Source organism: Erythrolamprus reginae, chromosome 1, assembly GCF_031021105.1.
Source record: "Erythrolamprus reginae isolate rEryReg1 chromosome 1, rEryReg1.hap1, whole genome shotgun sequence".
In the NCBI taxonomy this organism is placed as follows: Eukaryota; Metazoa; Chordata; class Lepidosauria; order Squamata; family Dipsadidae; genus Erythrolamprus; species Erythrolamprus reginae.
This window is the reverse complement of record NC_091950.1, coordinates 268,605,067-268,626,052: the sequence shown is the minus strand read 5'-3', so window position 1 is coordinate 268,626,052 and position 20,986 is coordinate 268,605,067. Positions and strand designations below refer to the sequence as shown.

Below are 20,986 nucleotides of genomic sequence, written 5' to 3'. Positions count from 1 at the left end.
CATTGTCAAATATGCCACAATAGGAATTAAGTGGTTATCATGTCAGGAATTAAGTGTTACATGTCAAGGTCCCCTTCCTTAGTACCTTAGATCCAATCAAGTCCTTTTCCGTCACTTTAGAATTAGGAAAAACAGGGGTCCCATGGATTCAGAGTTGCAATCTTATGATAATGAACATGGGGTTAGACTTCAGAATATTACAAACAATGCAAACCAATACTATTAATACGAATTATAAAGAAGAAAGTTTAATGCTAGTAAATATGTGGAATATTTCTTCTAACTCTCTTCAATTAGTAACAGAAACACAATGTTTTGGGGGAGGTAAAGACTCTAGTACTGGTAGGGTAGGTAATCTTTTTTTGCACAAATAACACTATTACCATCCTCCAACAGAATCCGGCATTTATAACAGTTATTGAGAAACATTCATCTGAAATATCGTCAGCTATACATTTGCACAACTTTCTAACCCACGGTTTACTGAGTTATTCCAACTGCTCATTTTACACAACACACTGAAATCATAAACTAACCCCCGTTAATAAGTCTGTATTAGGTCACATTAAAAATTATTTTTAAATGAAATTGTCAAAATGCTTTTAAACTTGAATAATTTCCTTAAAATGTCCATAAAAATCAGAATAACTATCATAGTTATTCTCATTTTTATTGATATTTTAAGTACAGATAGAGCTCGACTTACAACTGTAAGCCCAACATTTCTGACGAGTGAATCACTGTAGCTGATTCAACAACTTTAACATAGTTAAGTGAATCTGGTTTGATTTTGCTTATCAGAAGGTCGCAAAAGGGGATCCTGCATGATCCCAGGATAGTGCAACCAATCATAAATATGAACTAGTTGACAAGCATCTGAATTTTGATCACATGACCATGGAGATGCTACAACAGTCATAAGTGTGAAAAATGGTCGTAAGTGACCATTTTTCGGTGCCGTTGTAACTTTGAATGGTTACTAAATGTAATCATAAGTTTAATACCATTTCAGTTTGTCAATATGAACATGAGAAGTAACTCATCTGATATAGTAAATAAGATCCCTATAAAAGGGCAAAGAAAAAAGTTATGAATGATAGCGATGGGGTAGATTTGTATAAGGGAGAAGAAATATTGAAGGGAAATTACTGAAGGGAAGTTGTTAGGAAATGTTTAAGAAATGTGCAACCAAATGAGAGGCACCATATTGTCCACGCTTAAGTGTCAACAGAAAAAGAGAGATAAAGAAATGTCTGCATTGATAAATATTTACAAGAAGCAGCAGTAAGAAGCTGTCAAAAGATTGCATACTACTCTATGCAGTTTTTCTTCGGATAAAAAACAATAGGAAACAAGTCTCCAAAAACTGTAGCATAATTTTCATTACTTCATTAATGCATCCTTTGGTAAAACATTTAATACTTCAAAAAGACAGATTAAGAAATATTGTCAAATTTTCACAATCAATACTGGAACAGCTTGAAAGAAATTAAGTGCAATCATATAAATTAATCAACAACAGTCAATAATGAAGGAAGCTGAATCTATCAGATCTATTCCCCCCCCCCCCCAATATATTGAGATAACAAAAATATGACACATTTGTAATTGTTTTAAAGCCTATTTTTGTAGCCAAAAATTTAGAAAAGTAATTGCTTGATGTCTGAATCTGTGAAATATGGAATGAATTGAGTATAATTCAAAGGACAATAGGCAGTGCAAGAGTAAAAAAAATGTATGAAAGGACAAGCAGTTTCCAGCTTGATTTATTGCTAATATTTATAATACTTAGTATCAGAATTAATCTTTAATACCTCTAGTTGAAAAGAAAGAAGTTAGCTTGACATGAACGTCCAACAATCCTCCCTCCATAATATCATTTACTGTATAATGAATCTTAGACAAAGGGTGACCCATTGAAGAATTTCTTGCAGGTATGGTATTTTAAGGAAAATCACATTGTGAAATTGGGAGAAGCTATTAAATATTTGGATTCAGAAATCGCTTTAACAAACTCCAACTTTTATTACCGGAAATTTTCTTAACCAAACTCAATCAGCTAGCGGTACCTGAACACACTTGTAAGTGGATCACAAGCTTCCTAACAGACAGGAAGCAGCAGGTGAAGCTAGGAAAAATCACATCAGATACATGTATAATTAGCATAGGTGCCCCCCAAGGCTGTGTACTCTCACCACTTCTCTTCTCTCTATACACTAATGACTGCATCTCAAATGATCCATCTGTTAAACTACTGAAGTTTGCAGACGATAAAACAGTGATCGGACTCATTCGAGACAATGATGAATCTGCATACAGACGGGAGGTTGAACAATTATCCTTGTGGTGTGACCAGAACAATCTAGAAATGAACACACTCAAAACCGTAGAAATGGTGGTAGACTTTAGGAGAAACCCTTCCACCCTTTTACCTCTCACAATACTAGACAACACAGTATCAACAGTAGAGACCTTCAAATTTCTAGGTTCTATCATATCTCAAGACCTAAAATGGACAACTATCATCAAAAACATCATCAAAAAAGCACAACAAAGAATGTTCTTTCTGCACCAACTCAAGAAGCTCAAACTGCCCAAGGAGCTGTTGATACAGTTCTACAGAGGAATCATTGAGTCTGTCATCTGCACCTCTATAACTGTCTGGTTTGGTGCTGCAACCCAACAGGACCAACACAGACTTTAGAGGATAATCAGAAAAAACAATTGCTACCAACCTGCCTTCCAATGAGGACCTGTATACTGCACGAGTCAAAAAGAGGGCGGGGAAAATATTTACTGACCCCTCGCATCCTGGACACAAACTGTTTCAACTCCTACCCTCAAAACGTCGCTACAGAGCACTGCACACCAAGACTAGACACAAGAACAGTTTTTCCCCGAACGCCATCACTCTACTAAACAAATATTTCCCTCAACACTGTCAGACTTTTTACTAAATCTGCACTTCTATTTCTACACGTTTTTCCCATCATCCTTTTCCTCCCACTTAGGCCTGTATGACTGTAACTTGTTGCTTGTATCTTAAGATTTTTATTAATATTGTTTCTTCTTTGCTTAGTTAACCCCTATAACAATAATTAAGTGTTGTACTACATGATTCTTGACAAATTTACGCATGATTCTTTTATGTATGCACCAAGTCAAATTCCTTGTATGTCCAATCACACTTGGCCAATAAATTCTATTCTATTCTGTTCTATTCTATTAGCGGTACAGGAGCTACTTTTGGTACAATAGAAAAGTTCATTCAGAACTGAGAAATTTAGAAGCTGGGAGAAGCAGGAATACTTACCTTTCATTGGAGGCTGCCTAAAGAAGTTGAACACAGATTTAAATTGAATTCCCCAGCTCCCTTTATTTTAGGTTTCCTCAGTTGACTTGGCTGACAGTGTTTGTTTTTAATATATAAACAAACAAAATAGTTATATAAAATGACATGTTTTTGTTGAAACACTTTATTTTATTTATTCATTTATTTAATTCAATTTGTATGCCACTCAACTCCCCAAGGACTCTGGGTGGCTACTGTGGGTTGTTGTTTTTTTTACTGGCCACTAATAGGAAATTCAGATCTAATCTACCGATCTAATTAATTAGATTTAATAGTCTAATTAAATATAAATTAATTCTTTTGGAACATCTTAGATAGTCTCCAAACATCCAGTAAAAAGCGAACTGCAGCTGGTTCCATTGTTGACGATTTAATAAGGAAAAGCCTCATTACTTGACTCTAATCATTTCAGTTGAAATGAAAATTATTCCGGAAAAAAAAATCTGATTACTGTAATGGATTTTATATACCACTAAAAGTGAAATTCTACAGGGTTTTGAGCGCTGAAAATGTCCATCCAGTAGGATGCATCAAATAACCCCAATGCACTTTTATACTAAAAACGGTGAAAGAATAAGTTAGTGAATAAGTCAACTATTTAAACCATTCAACTGACATTTTCCCCGAATCCATCCTGGTTGGCAAAACAACAGACCAAAATCCACCCATCATAAAAATTAAAAAAAAGAGTAAAGTTGCTGTAACAATGCATGAAAGTGAGATAACTTTCCTGCGTCAGTCATCAGTGCGCTAGCCACTTTTCCCCTGCGGCGCTCTATATAAGAAGCCTTGCAACTCGAATTCCTTTCTCTTGGCTCGCTTGGGAGGAGCCCATCTCTCCGCGTCCGCCTGCCCTGCAAGAAACACAGGTCGCAGACACCGCAGCGGCACGAGACCGACTCCGCACCCTCTCTTGCCTCGCCCGGCCCACCCTTCCAAAAAGGGCTGGGAAAGCAAACGTGTGTGAGAGAGACAGAAAAAAGATGGGCGGGGCAAAAAAAGGGAGGAGGGGGGCTGTAGCAGCATTTCCATGGCGACGATGACGTCACCTCACCCTGGATCTAATTGGAGGAAACCCCGTGCCTTTAGCTGCGGCGGCCCACCGACCAACCGAACTTGCGCCCTGATTCCGTCCGCCTTCGCGGCGGCGCCCGGAAACCGGATTGGCGGCAAGGGCGGGAGAGGCGGAGTCAGGGCCCCGAGGGCGCTCCTTGATAGGTGCAGCCGCGCGAGCGCGGGCCTAGCAAGGGGGAAGAGGCTCGCTTTGTGCCAACGCCCTTTTTAGCAACGCTGCTTCTTTGCGCTGAAAAACGGAGCTGCTTTTTTTTTTTCCCCTCCCTCTTCTTCTCCCTCTCTTTCCTCCTCCTTTCCCCGCCTCGCCGGAGCGGAGCGAGCGCAGCCGACCCCAAGTAAGGCGCCAGCCGGCCGGCCCAGCGCCTCAGCGGAGCCCGGTGAGAGTAAAGAGGGGGGAGGGGGTGGGCGTCGGTTCGGCCCGAAGAAAGAAGCGGGGAACGTCCTCGCCTCGGGCGTCTTTCCTGCTTCGCGAATTCTCTCGCCGCGTCGTCCATTTTGTGGAGGCGGCGCGGGACTCGGTGTCCCCTGACAGGCAGGGGAGGCCAGGCAAGCAGGCGCGGGGAGAAAGGGAGAGAAAGAGGGACTGAGAGGCGCTGCCGCCGCCATTTCGCACCGGACCTGCAGCAGCGTTTTTTATGGGACGGCGGGAGAAGGGAAGGCAGGGCCCGGGGGATGGGTGGTGACTATAGACGGTGCCCTTTTACCTCACCGCCGCCTCCGTCTCGGGCTTGGCCCCCTTCTCCGGGGACAAAGGCCTTTCCGCTGCTGCCTTCCTTCCAAAGGAGGAGCTGAGGGGGGGAAAAAGACGTTCCGATGCGGATTCATTTTCTTTCCTCCCTCCCTCCCTCCCCCCGTCTGCTTTTACAGTCCTACGCTTTCCGTCGGAGGCTTTTTAATGGGCCTCCGGAACAGGTCAAGGGACCTTTTGTGCCCTTCGCTTCCGTCTCTCCCTCCCCCCCCCCCGGTTCGTCTCCTTCGCCAAACGAGATTCTTTTAGCTTTTTATGGTTGCTTTACCTCGCGGGCAGCACCTACCGCTGGGTGGCGGGGGCGGTGGTGTATCTCAGCCTTGGAGAAAAAAAAGAAAGATCACCCGGAGGGTGCCAGTCTCTGGGAGCGATTCCGTATAAATCGCTCCTCGGCTCTAGAGCACGAACCGCCCCCGTTCCTCGTCCATCATTCCTCTTGGATCGTCGCCTTGGCGGTCCTGCTGCTCTCCCTGTGGCAAGGAGTCCCAATCGCGCTTATTCGGGTTGGTCTCTGGACCGTTTGCCCCCATAAAATTACACTTCAAAGGCTGCTTTGGGAGTGGGAGGGTGGGGAGGGAGAGGAGAAACCTTGTGGGGAAGACTTTCCAAGGTAGTTGAATATTATGTCATTTGGGTGTTCAACCTAAGGAGTCTTTTTTTAAAAATTGCTGACCACCATTTCTGGTGTCTCCTTTACATAGATAGTCTTCGTCGTTTTTGGAATAGGAGGAGCAAGCAATCGTCCCCACCCCCCTCGTGTTATTTTCTGGTAGAGGAAAGGCATTTTTATTTTTTTTGCTCTGATCTGGTGGCTTGCAAGTAGGAAACTTGGTTTATTTCTTAGTCTCATTGCCTTTTTTATTGCTCTGACTTCCTAAACCCATGTTGGATATTGTATTTATGTTGGATATTGAGTCTTCAGAGAGGGGCGGCATACAAGTCTCATAACTAATAATAATAATAAATAATTTAACATTAGGTCTTTTGTCTTGAGGGGAAAAAATAAACCACAGACTGAAGAGTGTTTCTTTGATGTTTCAGGTTTTGAGCAACTGTACAGTTCATCTTTCCTCCTAAATCAGTTGCCTTACTGCTCAGACCCCACTGCAGTTTAACATGGAAAAGACCGAGATGATCCAGAAAGCCAAGCTGGCTGAGCAGGCAGAGCGCTATGATGATATGGCAACCTGCATGAAGGCAGTGACAGAGCAAGGTGCTGAATTATCCAATGAAGAACGCAACCTTCTCTCTGTAGCCTATAAAAATGTTGTTGGGGGGCGGCGCTCTGCTTGGCGGGTGATCTCGAGCATTGAACAGAAAACGGATGGCAATGATAAGAAAATGCAACTTGTCAAGGATTATCGAGAGAAAGTAGAATGTGAGCTTAAGTCCATCTGTACTACTGTTTTGGTGAGTTGGCTATGGTCATTTTGGTTTCAAATTTTATGTGATAATATTTTAATTAGAGGTTGATGTCTAGTGAAAAGAATGAATTGCCTTTCTCTGCGATACTAATAAAAATTGTAGTATAAATTTAAGAATTTGATTACCAAAAGTACCGTTAAATTAAAAAAATAGGTTTTCACTGAGGAATCTTTAGATTCTGAAAAGTTACTGTAGAAAAAACATTGATTAAATTATACTTAATCCTATTCACAATTAAGATCCTGTAAATATTTAGCAGATAACATTTTTTATATCAAGAATTTAATGAATATGGAAATGTTAATGCTAAGCATAGTAAAAAGAAGTGATAAAAGAAAATATGTATATTTTCTCAAGATGGCCAAAGTATCTATTGATGTTCTGTAGCTACTATATTTGTGACTGACTAAGCACTTTGATTAATTGTAATAGAGATGAATACGGTAAATCACTTTAAAATATTTAAATAGTATATAAGTTTTAACCTGCTTAGATGGCAATTAACTAGAGCCAGTTTGGTATAGTGAATTAAAGTGCCAGGTTAAAAACCAGAATATTTTGTTGTAGTCTAGTCTTAGGCATGGAAGCCACCTGAGTGACTTTGGGCTAGTCACTTTTTCTCAGCCCAAGGAAAGTGGTAATGGCAAACCACTTCCAAAAATGTTGCCAAGAAGATTACATGGACCTGTCAGGACAATTAACAGGAACAGAGACTGACTTGGAGGCATGCACACACATAAAGTAGTAAGTGCTTTGGTTGAGCCTGGGCAATTTGAATATTTTTGAGAGACAAACAGCTTTACCTAAACTCCCCATAATTTGAATGTGATTTGTTTTTGAAATTCTATTAAATCTCTATTGTGTTTTTGCTACCTTTCAATTATGTTCCTACCTCAATATGATTAAAAAAAATTGTACCACTAGTTTTCAGTGATAATGTCAAAGGATTCTTGGGAGTTGTTAGTCTTTTTCCAAAAAAACATAGGGGTTAACCTATATTTTGGTGCTTCAGATGGAAAATACCTCGCATTTCATGTTTATTGAAATTTCTAGTTGAATATGTTTTCAATTAAGATAATTTCTATACATTTTAAAATTAAAATATAAGTTTCATTAAAGTTTTTAATTTCTAGCTTGGTGGTCTGATTAATAGAATTCAGTCAATCAACACAAATGCTTTTCTCTTTAAATGTGTAAAAGTGTTTCTGTCTGTGATCGTGTTCAGTTGTTATATTGTTTGTAATGCACATGTAATTTTGTGGCAGCAAAAAAATTTCATCTTTTGATATTTGCCCCAAAATGACTCCCCCCCCCCCCCCAAACAGCATTTTGTACCATTGTACTCCACCGTATTGGTAATGACTAGTGATGGGCGAACCCAACGGTGTTTGGGTTCGGCAAGTTCGGACGAACTTTACGCAAAATTCGATCGAACCGGAATGGGGAATCCCTCCCACGAAGAGATTCCGGGGGTGGAGCTTTGATGTCACTGGCAGGTTGCTAAGGTTGCCAAGGTGATCACTTCTGCGGCACGAATCCCAGCGACCGATTAGGTCCCACAGAGTGGGCCTTCTCCAGGTCCCGTCGACAAAACAATGCCGTCTGGCGAAACCCAGGAGAAGAGCCTTCTCTGGTGGCCCCAGCCCTCTGGAATCAACTCCCCCCCCCCCGAGATTAGGACTGCCCCCACCCTCCTTGCCTTTTGCAAGCTCCTGAAAACCCACCTATGTCACCAAGCTTAGGGAAAGTGATATACCCTAGCTGTTTTATTTTATGTATGGTTTGTCTGGATTGTATGACTGCTTTTTATAATGGGTTTTTATAACTATTTTTAATATTATATTTGTATTTGTATTATTTGTTGTGAGCCACTCCGAGTCCTCGGAGAGGGGCGGCATACAAGTCCAATAAATTATTAATAGTAGTATTGTTTAGTAGAACATTTCAGAAATAAGTTTATTTTTTAAATAGATTATGGTATTTAATCTGCTTTCAAAAGAAAATGAAAAGTTCACAGGGAAAGTTTGTGCTTCTGGGTGTAGCTGTTGAATCTTTTGAATCCTAGCCAATCCTTAGTCATCTCTGTTATGTGCCACTAACTTCTTTAACACAAGCAAATTTCTTAATTTTTTCCAGCTTGAAATAACTAGGCTAAGAGATAGATCTGACATTTTTAATCGTTAGACCATTTTTAGGAATATAAAAGTCTGAGTCAAATGTTTTGCCACTCTTTTCTTCTAGGATTCTTTTAAACTTTCCAGTATATAATCTACTATCCTGAAATTTCCTGGTGGTCTTCCATTCATATCCTATCCAGTTGCTTCTACTTACCTTGTTAAATGAGCCAGGATCAGCTAAGTACTTCTTAGCTGGATTTCTATAAACTGCTCAGGAAGTCTAAGCCTTAGAAAAGAAGTCATTTAAACTAATGTACAGTACTTAGTCTATCTTTGCCTAATGACAGATTATAATTATAGTTAGCAATACATTTTGTACAAGTCATATAGGATTGTTCAGGTTTGTAGAACATATCAAATAATATAATTCTGTTCAATATGATCTGTTTTAAATATTCATGTATTTAAAAAAAAAATGAATCTTACAGTGATGGGGTGGAATGAAATAGAATAGAGAAGTGAATTCTTTATTGGCCAAGAGGAATGGACACACACAAGGAATTTGTCTATAAATTAGTCCACAAATTTAATTTGTAAAACCATTCCAAAAAAGAAACTATAGCGTATAAGCCATTATGGATAACTTTGCTTATCATGCTCATCTCCAGTAAATGTTTATTTTTGAGGTACAATGCACATATGAATGCTTTGTTCTTTGATATCATAATGAATTTTGGTTGAAACAGCCTAGTTACCTAATGTAGAATACAGTAGTAGAACATATGAATTGAATTTTTGAAGCATAGATTCCTATGTTAGTACTACAGTATTGCTAGACATTTGCTCAAATTTTGTTTTATAAAAGAATAATATAACAGATGTTTGGGTTTAAACCTTAGATCCAGGCTGACCAGAAAGAATATTTTACAGCAAGCTTCGCAGATGATTTATAGAACAATCAAATCTTTTGAGGTTTTTGTGGGAGGTAGGAGTATGGGACAGTATTTACTCATCTAACTTCCTCACAGTCTTTCATATTATTTCTTGTATCCTGAGCTGTCAGTGGTGATTTCATCATAAAGAATATAGTACTGTCTCCACCATTTTTCAGATAAATGTAATATTGATCTACATCTGAGGGATAGTTTTTATGTCTGGTACTTGCAGAATAATAAACACATTTCCAGTTTGTCCCAGCCTGATAAATAGATTTAACTACTTCAATTTTTAAAAAATCCTGGAACTTAAAATATAGCAGCGCCATGTATTTTATAGACTGAAACTTATTTTGGCCTCTGTATGTTCAAAGCACTGAAATTCAACAGTTGGTAAGGCTAGATAAAAAACTGAATTCAATTTAATTGAAATTAAGTTGAATACATATTTCCAATGTATTTTATTCCTTTTTCTGTACATACAATTTTACAATTCATAGGCTAATGTTTAGAGGAGGCACTTTGGGGCTACAGTATATCCCAGATTTCAATAGGATACATGTAACAGACAAGACATAATAGATAGAAGCAGATAGAAACAAAATTTCCATAGTATATTATGCCTTGGTGAGTTATATTTAGATTATCCTTGTACTCATCCAGAACACTATTATTTTTTTCCTATTGTGGGTAACTTACTTGAGAATTGCATGAACCAATTCTGATGCTCAGAGTGGTGTATTCTGGGGAATACATGGAACATTCTGGGAGAAAAACAGAATGTTCTCTTTCCTGACTAGCACATTTAGATTGTCTCTGCCAGTTTTTGTGTATGTAAGTGATATATAACCTTAGATAGATATCTCTAAAGAGTTAAGTTGAATAACGGTAGCAAGACATTTTGTTGTAATGAATATACTTTTATCTCAAATCTTCTCTGCTTTTGAATATGCTAACTGGGTCTCATGGGAGTTGATGGTCAAAGCATCTGGAAGCACTAAATTGCCTGTCTCTCGTATAAGGTTTGAGCCATGGAGGTCAATGTGGTTTTTTTTTCCTTACTAGGCATTTTTGAATTTTTTCCCATTTCCTAGAATTATATTTGTCTTCATTTTATTATGAATTCTGAGCAGCGAATGTACCTATTATCCCTAAACAAAACAATAAGAATAGACAAAACAAGTATCATTGTTGTTATTATTGCTGAATCATTAAGTACTTATTCCCTTGAGGGGAGGGGTAGACATTCTTTTATTAACATTTGTATGAAGTATGAGGCAAAATGTTTCCCTCTCCAATAGCAACAATCTTGATTATCCAGTGATATTTCCCATATGAACCTAATTGTGAAAATTAGAAATATTTTTGTTATTTTGTTTTCATTTTGGGTTTTTTTGCTAAAAGCATCAACATTGCTTTTTAGATTCAAAAACACGGTGCTAACATGGTTAGATACCCCCCCCCCCCCAAGTATTATCAATATCAGAATTTATAATTGGACTAATTTGGTCATTGCATGATTTGTAACTAATCTGTATGTTTCCTCTTTGCAGTATCTGCCCATAAGTTTACATTACTTAAATGTATACATAAAGTTGAAAGTAATGTAGAACATTGTGTATGGACATTTTGACATTTAAAGTAGTGGCATTAGGTCTAATTTGATGAATGATTCATCTTAGCAATAATATTTCAGGCTTCAACTTGAAATAAATTAATGTGCATTAAAGATTCTGCAAGATAACTATGAATTAATTGAAACTCCCTTTCTTGGAATATAGCGGTTAAATTTTCTTATGGGGAGCCTGGCCTTACAAACATTTTTTACTTGTTTAAAAAGTGACTGTGGTCTGTGCCATTTGAAATGTAGGATTCTGTTATGTAGCTGTTCAAAGTTACAAGTGCCTAGACAAGCATTTCAAGGTTCCTTGTCCCTTGATAATTAATAAAATAAAATAAAATATTAAATGGTGTAAATGGTGCATGATGCAGTGTTGGTTAGTATAGAATTTAAATTAATTTAATTCATTTTAATTTATTAGACTTGAATGCCGAATAGTTTCTTCTAAATGAAGATACACAGCAATCCAAATATTGTATCAATGTCTCCCTTAACCAGTTTACCTGGAAGGAAGTCTTGCTGCAATATTGTTTATTTCAAAGGAGTAAATTTGCACAATTAAATTGATAGTGTACTTATTGTTTGTTTAATCTGATTCATCAGTCTTCTGAGAGTTTTCTGATGAAGATTATTAAGATCTTGGGTCATACTTTAAAGCAATGAACAAGGGATTATGCTAATAATCTGGTTTATACCCTGTTTATCTGAAAATAAGACAGGGGCTTATTTTTTTGGAACCCTGAAATAGAGCCTTGGCCTTATCGTCCTTGGCACTGGCCGAGCAGTTGGCCTGCCACAACCGCCTCGTGGAGCAGGACTCTACAAGGTTTGTTGTGCCATTGCAAGCACGAACTGCAGGACTGCTGTGAGCTTCATCATACAGCACAGCTGGGGTCCTGTGTTTTGTACATGTAACAGCACAAGCCTTGCAGAGTCCTGCTCCACAATGCAGTGACGGTAGCGTGATGAGTCTCACAGAGTCTGGTTTCTGGCAGGTGGGACGTATTACGTTGCAAGACACATGTCCTACCTGATACTTGTAACTCCATCATGTTCCTTGGTGTTGTGTCCAGAGAAGTCCATTGTAGAAGAAAACCTTTTGCGAGTTCAATCAAACTTCTTGAACTTGCAAAAACTCTTTTACAATGGACTTCTCTGGACACAAAATCAAGGAACATGACAGAGCTGCATGTGTCAGATAGGACACACATCTTGCAGTGAGGCGCAATTTGGAGGTGGCAGGGTGGACTGGCCGTGAGATGCATGTCCTACATGGGATTTATACCTCTGTCGCATTCCTTGGTGTTGTGTCCACTGACCCTCCTCTGGCTCTTGGGTGAAGGGGATTCCCATGGGGAGGACAGGTGGAGGATGAGCGGCCTGATCCAGAGAGGGAGGCGGGGCCAGGAGGCAGAACCGAAGGGGTGGCAAGGCTGATCCATGGCCCGGCACTCTCTAGTTGACTGCAGGGCTCTGCAACGTCAGTAGCCGCAGAGGCACAAGCAGTGAGTGCCCGAAAGTTGCAGTGCACTAGCACCTCTGCCGCAGGGAACAGTGGCAGTAGCTCCAGGTCAGCATACGACTCCTCCAGCAGGGACCTGGAAAGCCCTGGCTGCTGCATGCGCAGTGACAGGGAGGGGATGGATGTACCCATTTGTGCTCAAGCCCTGCAGTTGTGGGTTTGCTGTGACCGGCCTTGCCACCACATTTATTTTATTTATTAGATCTGTATGCCGCCCCTCTCCGCAGACTCGGGGCGGCTAACAACAATAGTAAAACAGCATATAACAAATGTAATGTTTAATAATTTAAAAACCCTTATTGCAAGGAGTGTGCTTCCATGCGAGGCAGGTATCGATGCCCACCTCCTCTTCCTTGCAGGCAGGAGTGTGTTTCAAATTGCCATAGGCAAAGCCCCGAGGAGCTGGACTATAGTCCCATGGGGGTGCGTGCATCTGCCTCTCGCTTGCTCTTGCTTTCCTGGCCAAAAGAATGGCTGCCTCAAAAAGAGTGGCTGCTGGCATGTTCCCCTCTTTCCCCAGAAAGTAGTTGGCGGCGGCGGGGGGCTTATTTCAGCGCATGCCTGATTGTGGGGACACACGATAGTAGGTATATAGAATTACAATATGTGGCATAGTTTAAGTTCAAATCCTTTATTATCATTGTACACTGTGTATACAACGGAATTGGTTTAGCCTTTACTGGTGCAGTTCATACAAGACAATGTCCTCCTGCTTCCATCATGGCTTGGGAAGGGGAGTAGATGGTCTTGACATAAATCAACGAGCCAGCCCCTGCTTTGCACTCTGTCACTTTCTTGTCTTACTCTATCTTTCCTAAGTGTGCCACCCGTTTTCAGGTTGATGTTCAGGGCTCAGGACCCCAGACAGCACCCCGGAGTTTTGGGGCGCTAGTTAATAATTTTAAAGGTGATTCGGGTTAATGTCAAAGTTCCAAGTAACTAACACACACTCTAAATGTAGTTTCCTCAAAGTTCCAATTTAGTAGAGATGTCACATTGGCACATCTGGGAAAACATGAATCTGAAAGCTTCCTGATTTTTCCCACTCAAAAGAACGTCCAAGTCCTTGCCCCAGCACCCATATGTCCATCACATGATCCAATCAATGCACTGTCCCAATTGGAAATGCTTCCCAGTGAACACTCCACTAGTTGCAGGGCAGAGTGCCTTAACTCTTGGAGAAAGGAATGTTATGTTGACTATATATCTCCCCAGCTCCATCCTATCCCCTCTCCCAGTTTCCCAGAGCACCAAATGTGGCAGGCTTGAAGATCCAAGGCCTCAGACATGATTTCCAGGCCTGACAGACAACATGAATAATATAAAGAATAATCCTCATACAAGTAGTTAAGAAAAAAACTAGTCATTTGTTTCCATATGTACATCATATTCTGTGCATCATGTACTGTATATTGCTCTGCTGTATGATCTTATATCATGGTATATACTTATTACTACACTGGCACCAGTGAAATTTGTCATATTAATATGTCTGTGGTTTAGGAGTCGACAACTATGGGTAGAATTTGTTTTAATACGTATAGTAAGTACAAAAATTAAGCAGCATAGAAACTTGTATAAAAAATAAATGTTCATCTAAAACACCTAATTATGGCAGATCATACCTGCAATGTTATGAGATAAGACAAGCAGAATGTATCTGTGTTTTCAGACTTTACATTGTAAATAAGCAAAGATAACATTTTCAGTTCTATAACTGGTTATTTTTTTTGTTTAAAAAATGGGGCATGTACCTAGATTACAAGAGTGTTACAGATATCAGGTTACTGGGAATAGGTTGCTGCTACAGCTGTATGAATTAATGTTATAGAGATACTAAAAGGAAGATGGGAGATGGTGCTTAAATGAAATGTGCTCCTGTAAAGATCAAGAGAGGCCCACAAATAGACATTTAGATACCTCAATAGAGCAGCGTTTCCCAACCGGTGTGCCGCGGCACACTAGTGTGCCGCAAGACACAGTCAGGTGTGCCGCCAAGCTCCTAGGGAAGCTACAGCTGGGTGGGGCGCTGCCGGTGCCTCCGAGCTCCCACTCGCAGCTGTCCCCCGGTTCCTGCCCGTTGCCGCGGTTTCTGGCGCGCTCCTGCTGGGCCCCAAAGAAGGAAGGCGGGAAAAAGGAGAGCTTGATTCTTCGCGCCTACTTTTTCCTGGCTTCCTTCTTTGGGGCCCAGCAGGAGAGCGCCAGAAACCGCGGCATCAGGCAGGAGCCGGGGGACAGCTGCGAGTGGGAGCTCGGAGGCACCGGCAGCGCCCCACCCAGCTGGAGTTTCCTGGCGTCGGCGGCAAGTGTCCTTTGGGCCCGGCGGGAGGGCACTAGCGGTGGGAGCGGGAGTGTGCCGGCTGCAGCGGCCCCAGGCAGTCGCGGGAAGATGGGGACGGCGAGAGGGAGCATCAGCGCCACCCCTCTACGAGCAGCAAGAGCCTCAGCGACGGGGCATGCTGTTTGCCTTTCGGCTCCGTCACTGAGGCTTTTGCTGCTCGTGGAGGGGAAGGTGCCGATGCCCAAAGCCTCAGCGACGTTTGGCTGCCAGGGGGGTGGGGAGGAGAAAATCCTCCCCCCCCCCTCCAGGAGCAGCAAAAGCCTAAGTGACGGATCGCGCCGTTTGCCTTTCGGCTCCGTTGCTGAGGCTTTTTCTGCTCCTGGAGGGGGGGGTTGGCGGTGCCGATGCCAAATGCTTTCCCTCCGCGGTGGGGGGTGGAGGGCAGGCGCAGTCAGCCCCAGGAGACAAAGAGGGAATGAGAGAAAGGAAAGAGACAGAAAGGGAGGGAGAGAAAGAACAAGTGAGAGATAGAAAGGATAGAGAGAAAGGGAATGAGAGAAAGGAAAGAGAGAGAAGGAATGAGGGAAAAAGGGAGGAAGAGAGAGAAATGAGAAACATGAGAGAGAAAAGGGGGAAAGACAGGAGAAGTACCCAGAAATGAGACAGTGGTATAAATTTCAGGAGGGATGATTGATGATTGACTGTACAGGTATTTATAAGGGGATGTTACATGGGATTGTATATATGAGGGGGTTATTTATGTATGTATGTATGTATGTATGTATTTATTTATTTATTTATTTATTTATTAGATTTGTGTCATTTTGGTTGGTGGTGTGCCCCAGAATTTTGTAAATGTAAAAAAATGTGCCGCGGCTCAAAAAAGGTTGAAAATCACTGCAATAGAGGATCTAATAGTTGAACATATTGTTTCAGAATGCACAATGTTGGCAGAAATGCTTCATTGTAAATCAGATTTCTATGAATTTTCAGTTCAAAAGAATTCAATAAAAAGAATGGTATAAAGCTTCCCAGATAGCTAAATTTAAGACATTTAAACCAAATGTATGAAACTATAGAAATGTTCAAAGTAACCACTGAATGTTGAGAGAAATTACATAAAATGGAAAGTTAAAAGATCGTCTGGAACATTACAAAATAAACTGAGTACTGTACTCTTGAATTTTCTTGCCTGGAAAGATATGCACATAACTCTTGCATTGAGCAGCATGGTGTTTCTGCACTATTAAGAGAATGATTTAAGTCAAAATTAAAAGTAAAAATAGAAATTCTGATAGAAGTTTCATTTTACCAGTGGGTAAAAAACTTTAGGCATTATGTATCTTTTATCCCTTTTGCATATTTAGTTGGGAAGGGATACTACAGCTTGCCACACTACACAAATACAAATTATCGCACACACACACTGTTGTTTTTCAGGCTTGGATAGTCTTACAGATTAGAACAGCATATAAACATGTACAGAATGATATTAATATAATTTTTAAATGATTTTGCAAACCACCACAAAGAGCCATATATTGCTGTTGAAGAATCTTTGTTGCAAAATAGTTTTTTAATTGGGCAAACTGCTTCAGTTGACACAAAATGTTCATTTAAGATTTTGGGAAAATAACTGTTCCACCCACATTTAAAATAATCACTCTAGCAATATTCTTCAGATACTCTAATTTTTGTATTGTGAACACATGAAAGCCCCTTCATTAATTAAATTAGAAAGCAAAGTAATGTTTATATTACATAGTGCTGAAAGAATAAGGGAAAAAAGGCTTGAGTGAACAACAACAAAAGTGTGTTGTATGGTTTTTAAATAATGGGGTTTAGACTTCTTTTAATGTATTAGATTTGTTACATTGTTGTTATTTTTGTGAGTCGCCCTGAGTCTTTGGAGGGGGCGGCATACAAATATAATAATAATTAATAATAAAAATAATAATAAAAAAATTATTTTTTAAAAAAAAAGAGGATTGAGGAAGGAAAACGGGAAGGACCGACAATGCTTGATAGCATTTTAAAAAATCATCCCAGGTGAGCAGATGAATAGTTTTTCCTGGCCCATGAATGCTTCAGAACAGTTGTATTAATATTTATAGTGAACATTTGTAAACCTCTAGAATTGTATAGTAATTAAGGCATTTGATTAGGAATTGGAAAATCTAGGTTGCTGTTTCAAATAGGTATGAGGGAAAATAGCAGGGGGAGCTATGCATGTTGCCTTGAAATATTGAATGAAATGTGGGGTGAATTTTAAATTAAATAAGTGTATGACCAGTTAGCATAAATACCGTACTCTCTTAGCATTCTGAAAAATACTTAAAAGACCTTGTTTCCCCCCCAAAACACTGGAATCAGGTGAAGTAGATTAGAGGATTTAATGGGGATGTTGTAAGCCTAACTGCCAAATTTTTAATGTTTATGGTTTAATAGGTATAAGTATTATGCTGTTCTTATTTATTGGAGTTCCTCAATTTCTTATTAATAGTATGTATAGATAAGGGTCCTCATAATGCCTAGATATGCCTATTGGTCTATTTGTAACTGGCCCATGTGCCTGTTGCTCACACAAATGAAGCTGTACCTACACATGCACAACTGCCCCTCATACAATACCAGACTCTTCCCCTTTCTGTCAGGGCGGAAAGCTTGGCCTAGATATTGTGTATTGCACAATTAACAAGATAACTGTAGAACTTCCTTTTATTAAAGGCATTCTCTTAACCAAAGTGCAACTGTGCCCAGTTACAACCTAGAACAGTAGTTCAAATGTTTTTAATGTAATCATGTAATGTACCCTATTATGGTGGCAAAATTTTATCTGAACCCAAGCAAGGTGATACATGACCAAATGTGTTCATTTTTATTGTGATAGGAACTGCTGGACAAATACTTAATAGCTAATGCAACTAATCCAGAGAGCAAGGTCTTTTATCTGAAGATGAAAGGAGACTATTTCCGTTATCTTGCAGAAGTTGCAAGAGAAGACGACAGGAAACGTGAGTACTGTGTTCATATAAATCTCTTGTTTTCAGCTAGAACCAATGTGTATGAAGGCATTATAAAAGGCAGAGGCATTATGTATACGGCCTGTTTCTGTGGATAGTAGTAGTCCTAGCTAATTTTTTTAGGCCACTTTCACTTATTTTTCCTTTTTCTTGACAGAAACAATAGAAAATTCACAGGCAGCTTATCAAGAAGCATTTGATATCAGCAAGAAAGAGATGCAACCTACACATCCAATTCGTTTGGGTCTAGCGCTTAACTTTTCGGTGTTTTATTATGAGATTCTCAATAATCCAGAATTGGCCTGCACATTGGCCAAGACAGTAAGTTATTTTGTGTATGTGTGCATGCATTTGTAGTCCCCATCTGCTTATTTTCTTAAATGAGAACAGCGTGTAGAAAACATAGAGTTCTTATATAGTCTAGATTGGTGTATCTTTTCCCATGATTTGCTATTATGTGCTAAAACATGAGGCCCATTAACAATGAAGTGTACAAAAGGGCACTTAATTGTTCTTCAAATTAATCACTTAGTGATTTCAGGATGCAATTTACACTATATAAGATTGCATCATTGCCTTCATTTATCTCAGTGAAACTTAATTGGGGGGAACAGTGTTTAGGGCTGAATGCTCTCTTTTTCCTTTTATCTAAAGTATGTATGATAAATCTTGTTGACCAGATGAATATATTGTGACTAAATATCTCTCCCTCTTTTTGCTTAAATGCTTCATCAGACAGGCTTTGTATTAATAATTATTAGTTCCTGAATATAATGCAGAGCAGTTTTCATTAAAGAAATAATATATGCTTATGAAGAAAGTTGATTTAGCTTTCTAACTAAATGTTTACTTTGGGGAGATCTTCCTGAAATGAATTAAGATTGGTTTTTGTGTCCCTTATAGGCTTTTGATGAAGCCATTGCTGAACTTGATACACTGAATGAAGACTCATACAAAGATAGCACACTCATCATGCAGTTGCTTAGAGACAACCTCACAGTAAGATATGCCTTTTAATTTTCTTAGAATAACTGTTTAAAATCTAAGTTTGCAACTCTTAATTGTGAATCTTTGGGAAATATCTTTAGGAATAATAGTTTCAAGCCAAGGCTGTTTGTTATAGGAACAAAAGTAGACTGCATTTTTGACATTGTCTTTCTAAGACTATTTCCCTTGGCTAAATGTAAATAAAAATGCATATTAGACCTTATTCCCCCAAAATAAGTAATCTCCTGATTATAAGCCCAATTGGGCTTTTGAGTGCATGGCAATAAGGCCAAGAGCTTATTTCAGGGATAAAAAAAATATAAGACAGGGTCTTAATTTTCAGGGAAACAATGTATATTACACATGTGATGTTTATAGTTTCATATGATGTAGGTAAAGCTATTAAAAGGAAATTAATTTATCATTTAAAAAGCCAATTATCTTTGCCATTACTTATTTGTCATTTAGAATGAGTATATATTTAAACTGAATGTGCTGTACTTCAGTCTGGTTGTTCTTTTTTCTAGTTATGGACATCAGACAGCGCAGGAGAAGAATGTGATGCTGCGGAAGGTGCAGAAAATTAAGCTGTACCTGAAGTGTCATTCTCCTCAAGAAATCTTTTTACACATCTCATTCCTTATAGCTCCACTTGGATTTCCTATAGCAAAGAGAACCCATCCATATGTATGGAAATCAATTTATAGTCTTTTCACACTGCAGCTTTGGGAAAAATCCATTCCTTGATTTGTGTTTGTCTTGGCCTTCCTGGTGTGCGGTTACTGCTGTAGAAAAGTATTAATACTGGCTTAAATTTCATATAAACAAATAATTTCCAAACACTTTAAGTAGTAGACTAAAGTTATTTGGTATTTTTTAAAATAAATCTGAACCAGGTCCTTCAAGCAATTGTTTTGGTATTACGGAAAAAACACAAATGTTTGAGTAATACAACTAAAGCATTTTGTGCAGTACAATTCTTCACATTACCTTATTATTCAGGGGTTACTTGGTTTGATTTTACATGCTATTGTTAATTCCTTTCTGTAGGATATGGGAGTATTGGGCTACATAGAAAGCATAGTAGTGTGGCTTCCTACGTATGTGTACAGCAGGAGCTATTGAGTGTTTAAATACAGGGACTCTTCTTACTCTTCAGTTGCTGCTGTCCAATTGCTATCCCCTCCCAATAAAATATCACACTCCTGCCTTTGTAGTTCTGGTATTCACTTGATTATGTCTTAGAAGCAGCATGTTACTGCCAGAAAACAGGGAGTGCCTTTTTGGCAGACTAAATTGCATGTCATTTCTTAACACTGGAATGGGGAAAGTGGTCACATGTCCAAGTATAAAACTTTTCCATGCAGATTTGTGCACATGTATGAAGGTGTCAAGTTCGTCCAGTGATTTGTTCTGTAGGTAGATGGACCACTATTGTGTGTTGCTAATCATTGATTGTAGTCCCAAAAAAGCCTTGTGAAAATGTTAATGCCCTATGTAACAAAATAACATTAAATAAAATTACATTTTATAAACCATAAAATGTTGCTTTGTAACATTTGCATGCAGCTTCTCTAAAAATACAGTTGTTTACTTAACAAGCTGGACTGCTGAATTGAAAGTAAAGACAAGTTATACTGTATCCTTTACATAAACTCTGGGGACAAAATAATTCAACAACCCCCAAGTTCATTGATCTCAATCTTTGTTAATCTCAATATTTTGAGAACGTTCATAGAAATATTTGTGGTTTCCATTTTCCTCCTGCTTATTTCAAATATTTTTCTAGCCATTCATCTCATAAGCAGTTCCGAATGGCTCCCAATCAAAAGTTCAAAGAACATGCAAAACCACATTAAAACTAAAAACCAAGACATTAAAAAGAAAAAAAATGGCACCAA

The 20,986-nt window shown here is 39.2% G+C and overlaps 1 protein-coding gene across 1 annotated transcript; it reads left to right on the top strand.

Moving 5' to 3' along the window:
* The first annotated feature begins 4,517 nt into the window (after positions 1-4,517).
* YWHAQ (tyrosine 3-monooxygenase/tryptophan 5-monooxygenase activation protein theta) lies at positions 4,518-20,628 on the top strand. The gene is made up of 6 exons (XM_070732967.1): positions 4,518-4,803; positions 6,216-6,584; positions 17,966-18,089; positions 18,256-18,419; positions 19,002-19,097; positions 19,613-20,628. Exons 2-6 carry the CDS (start codon positions 6,291-6,293, stop codon positions 19,670-19,672), a joined length of 738 nt encoding a protein of 245 aa, XP_070589068.1. The 5' UTR covers positions 4,518-4,803; positions 6,216-6,290; the 3' UTR covers positions 19,673-20,628.
* Positions 20,629-20,986: the final 358 nt, after the last annotated feature.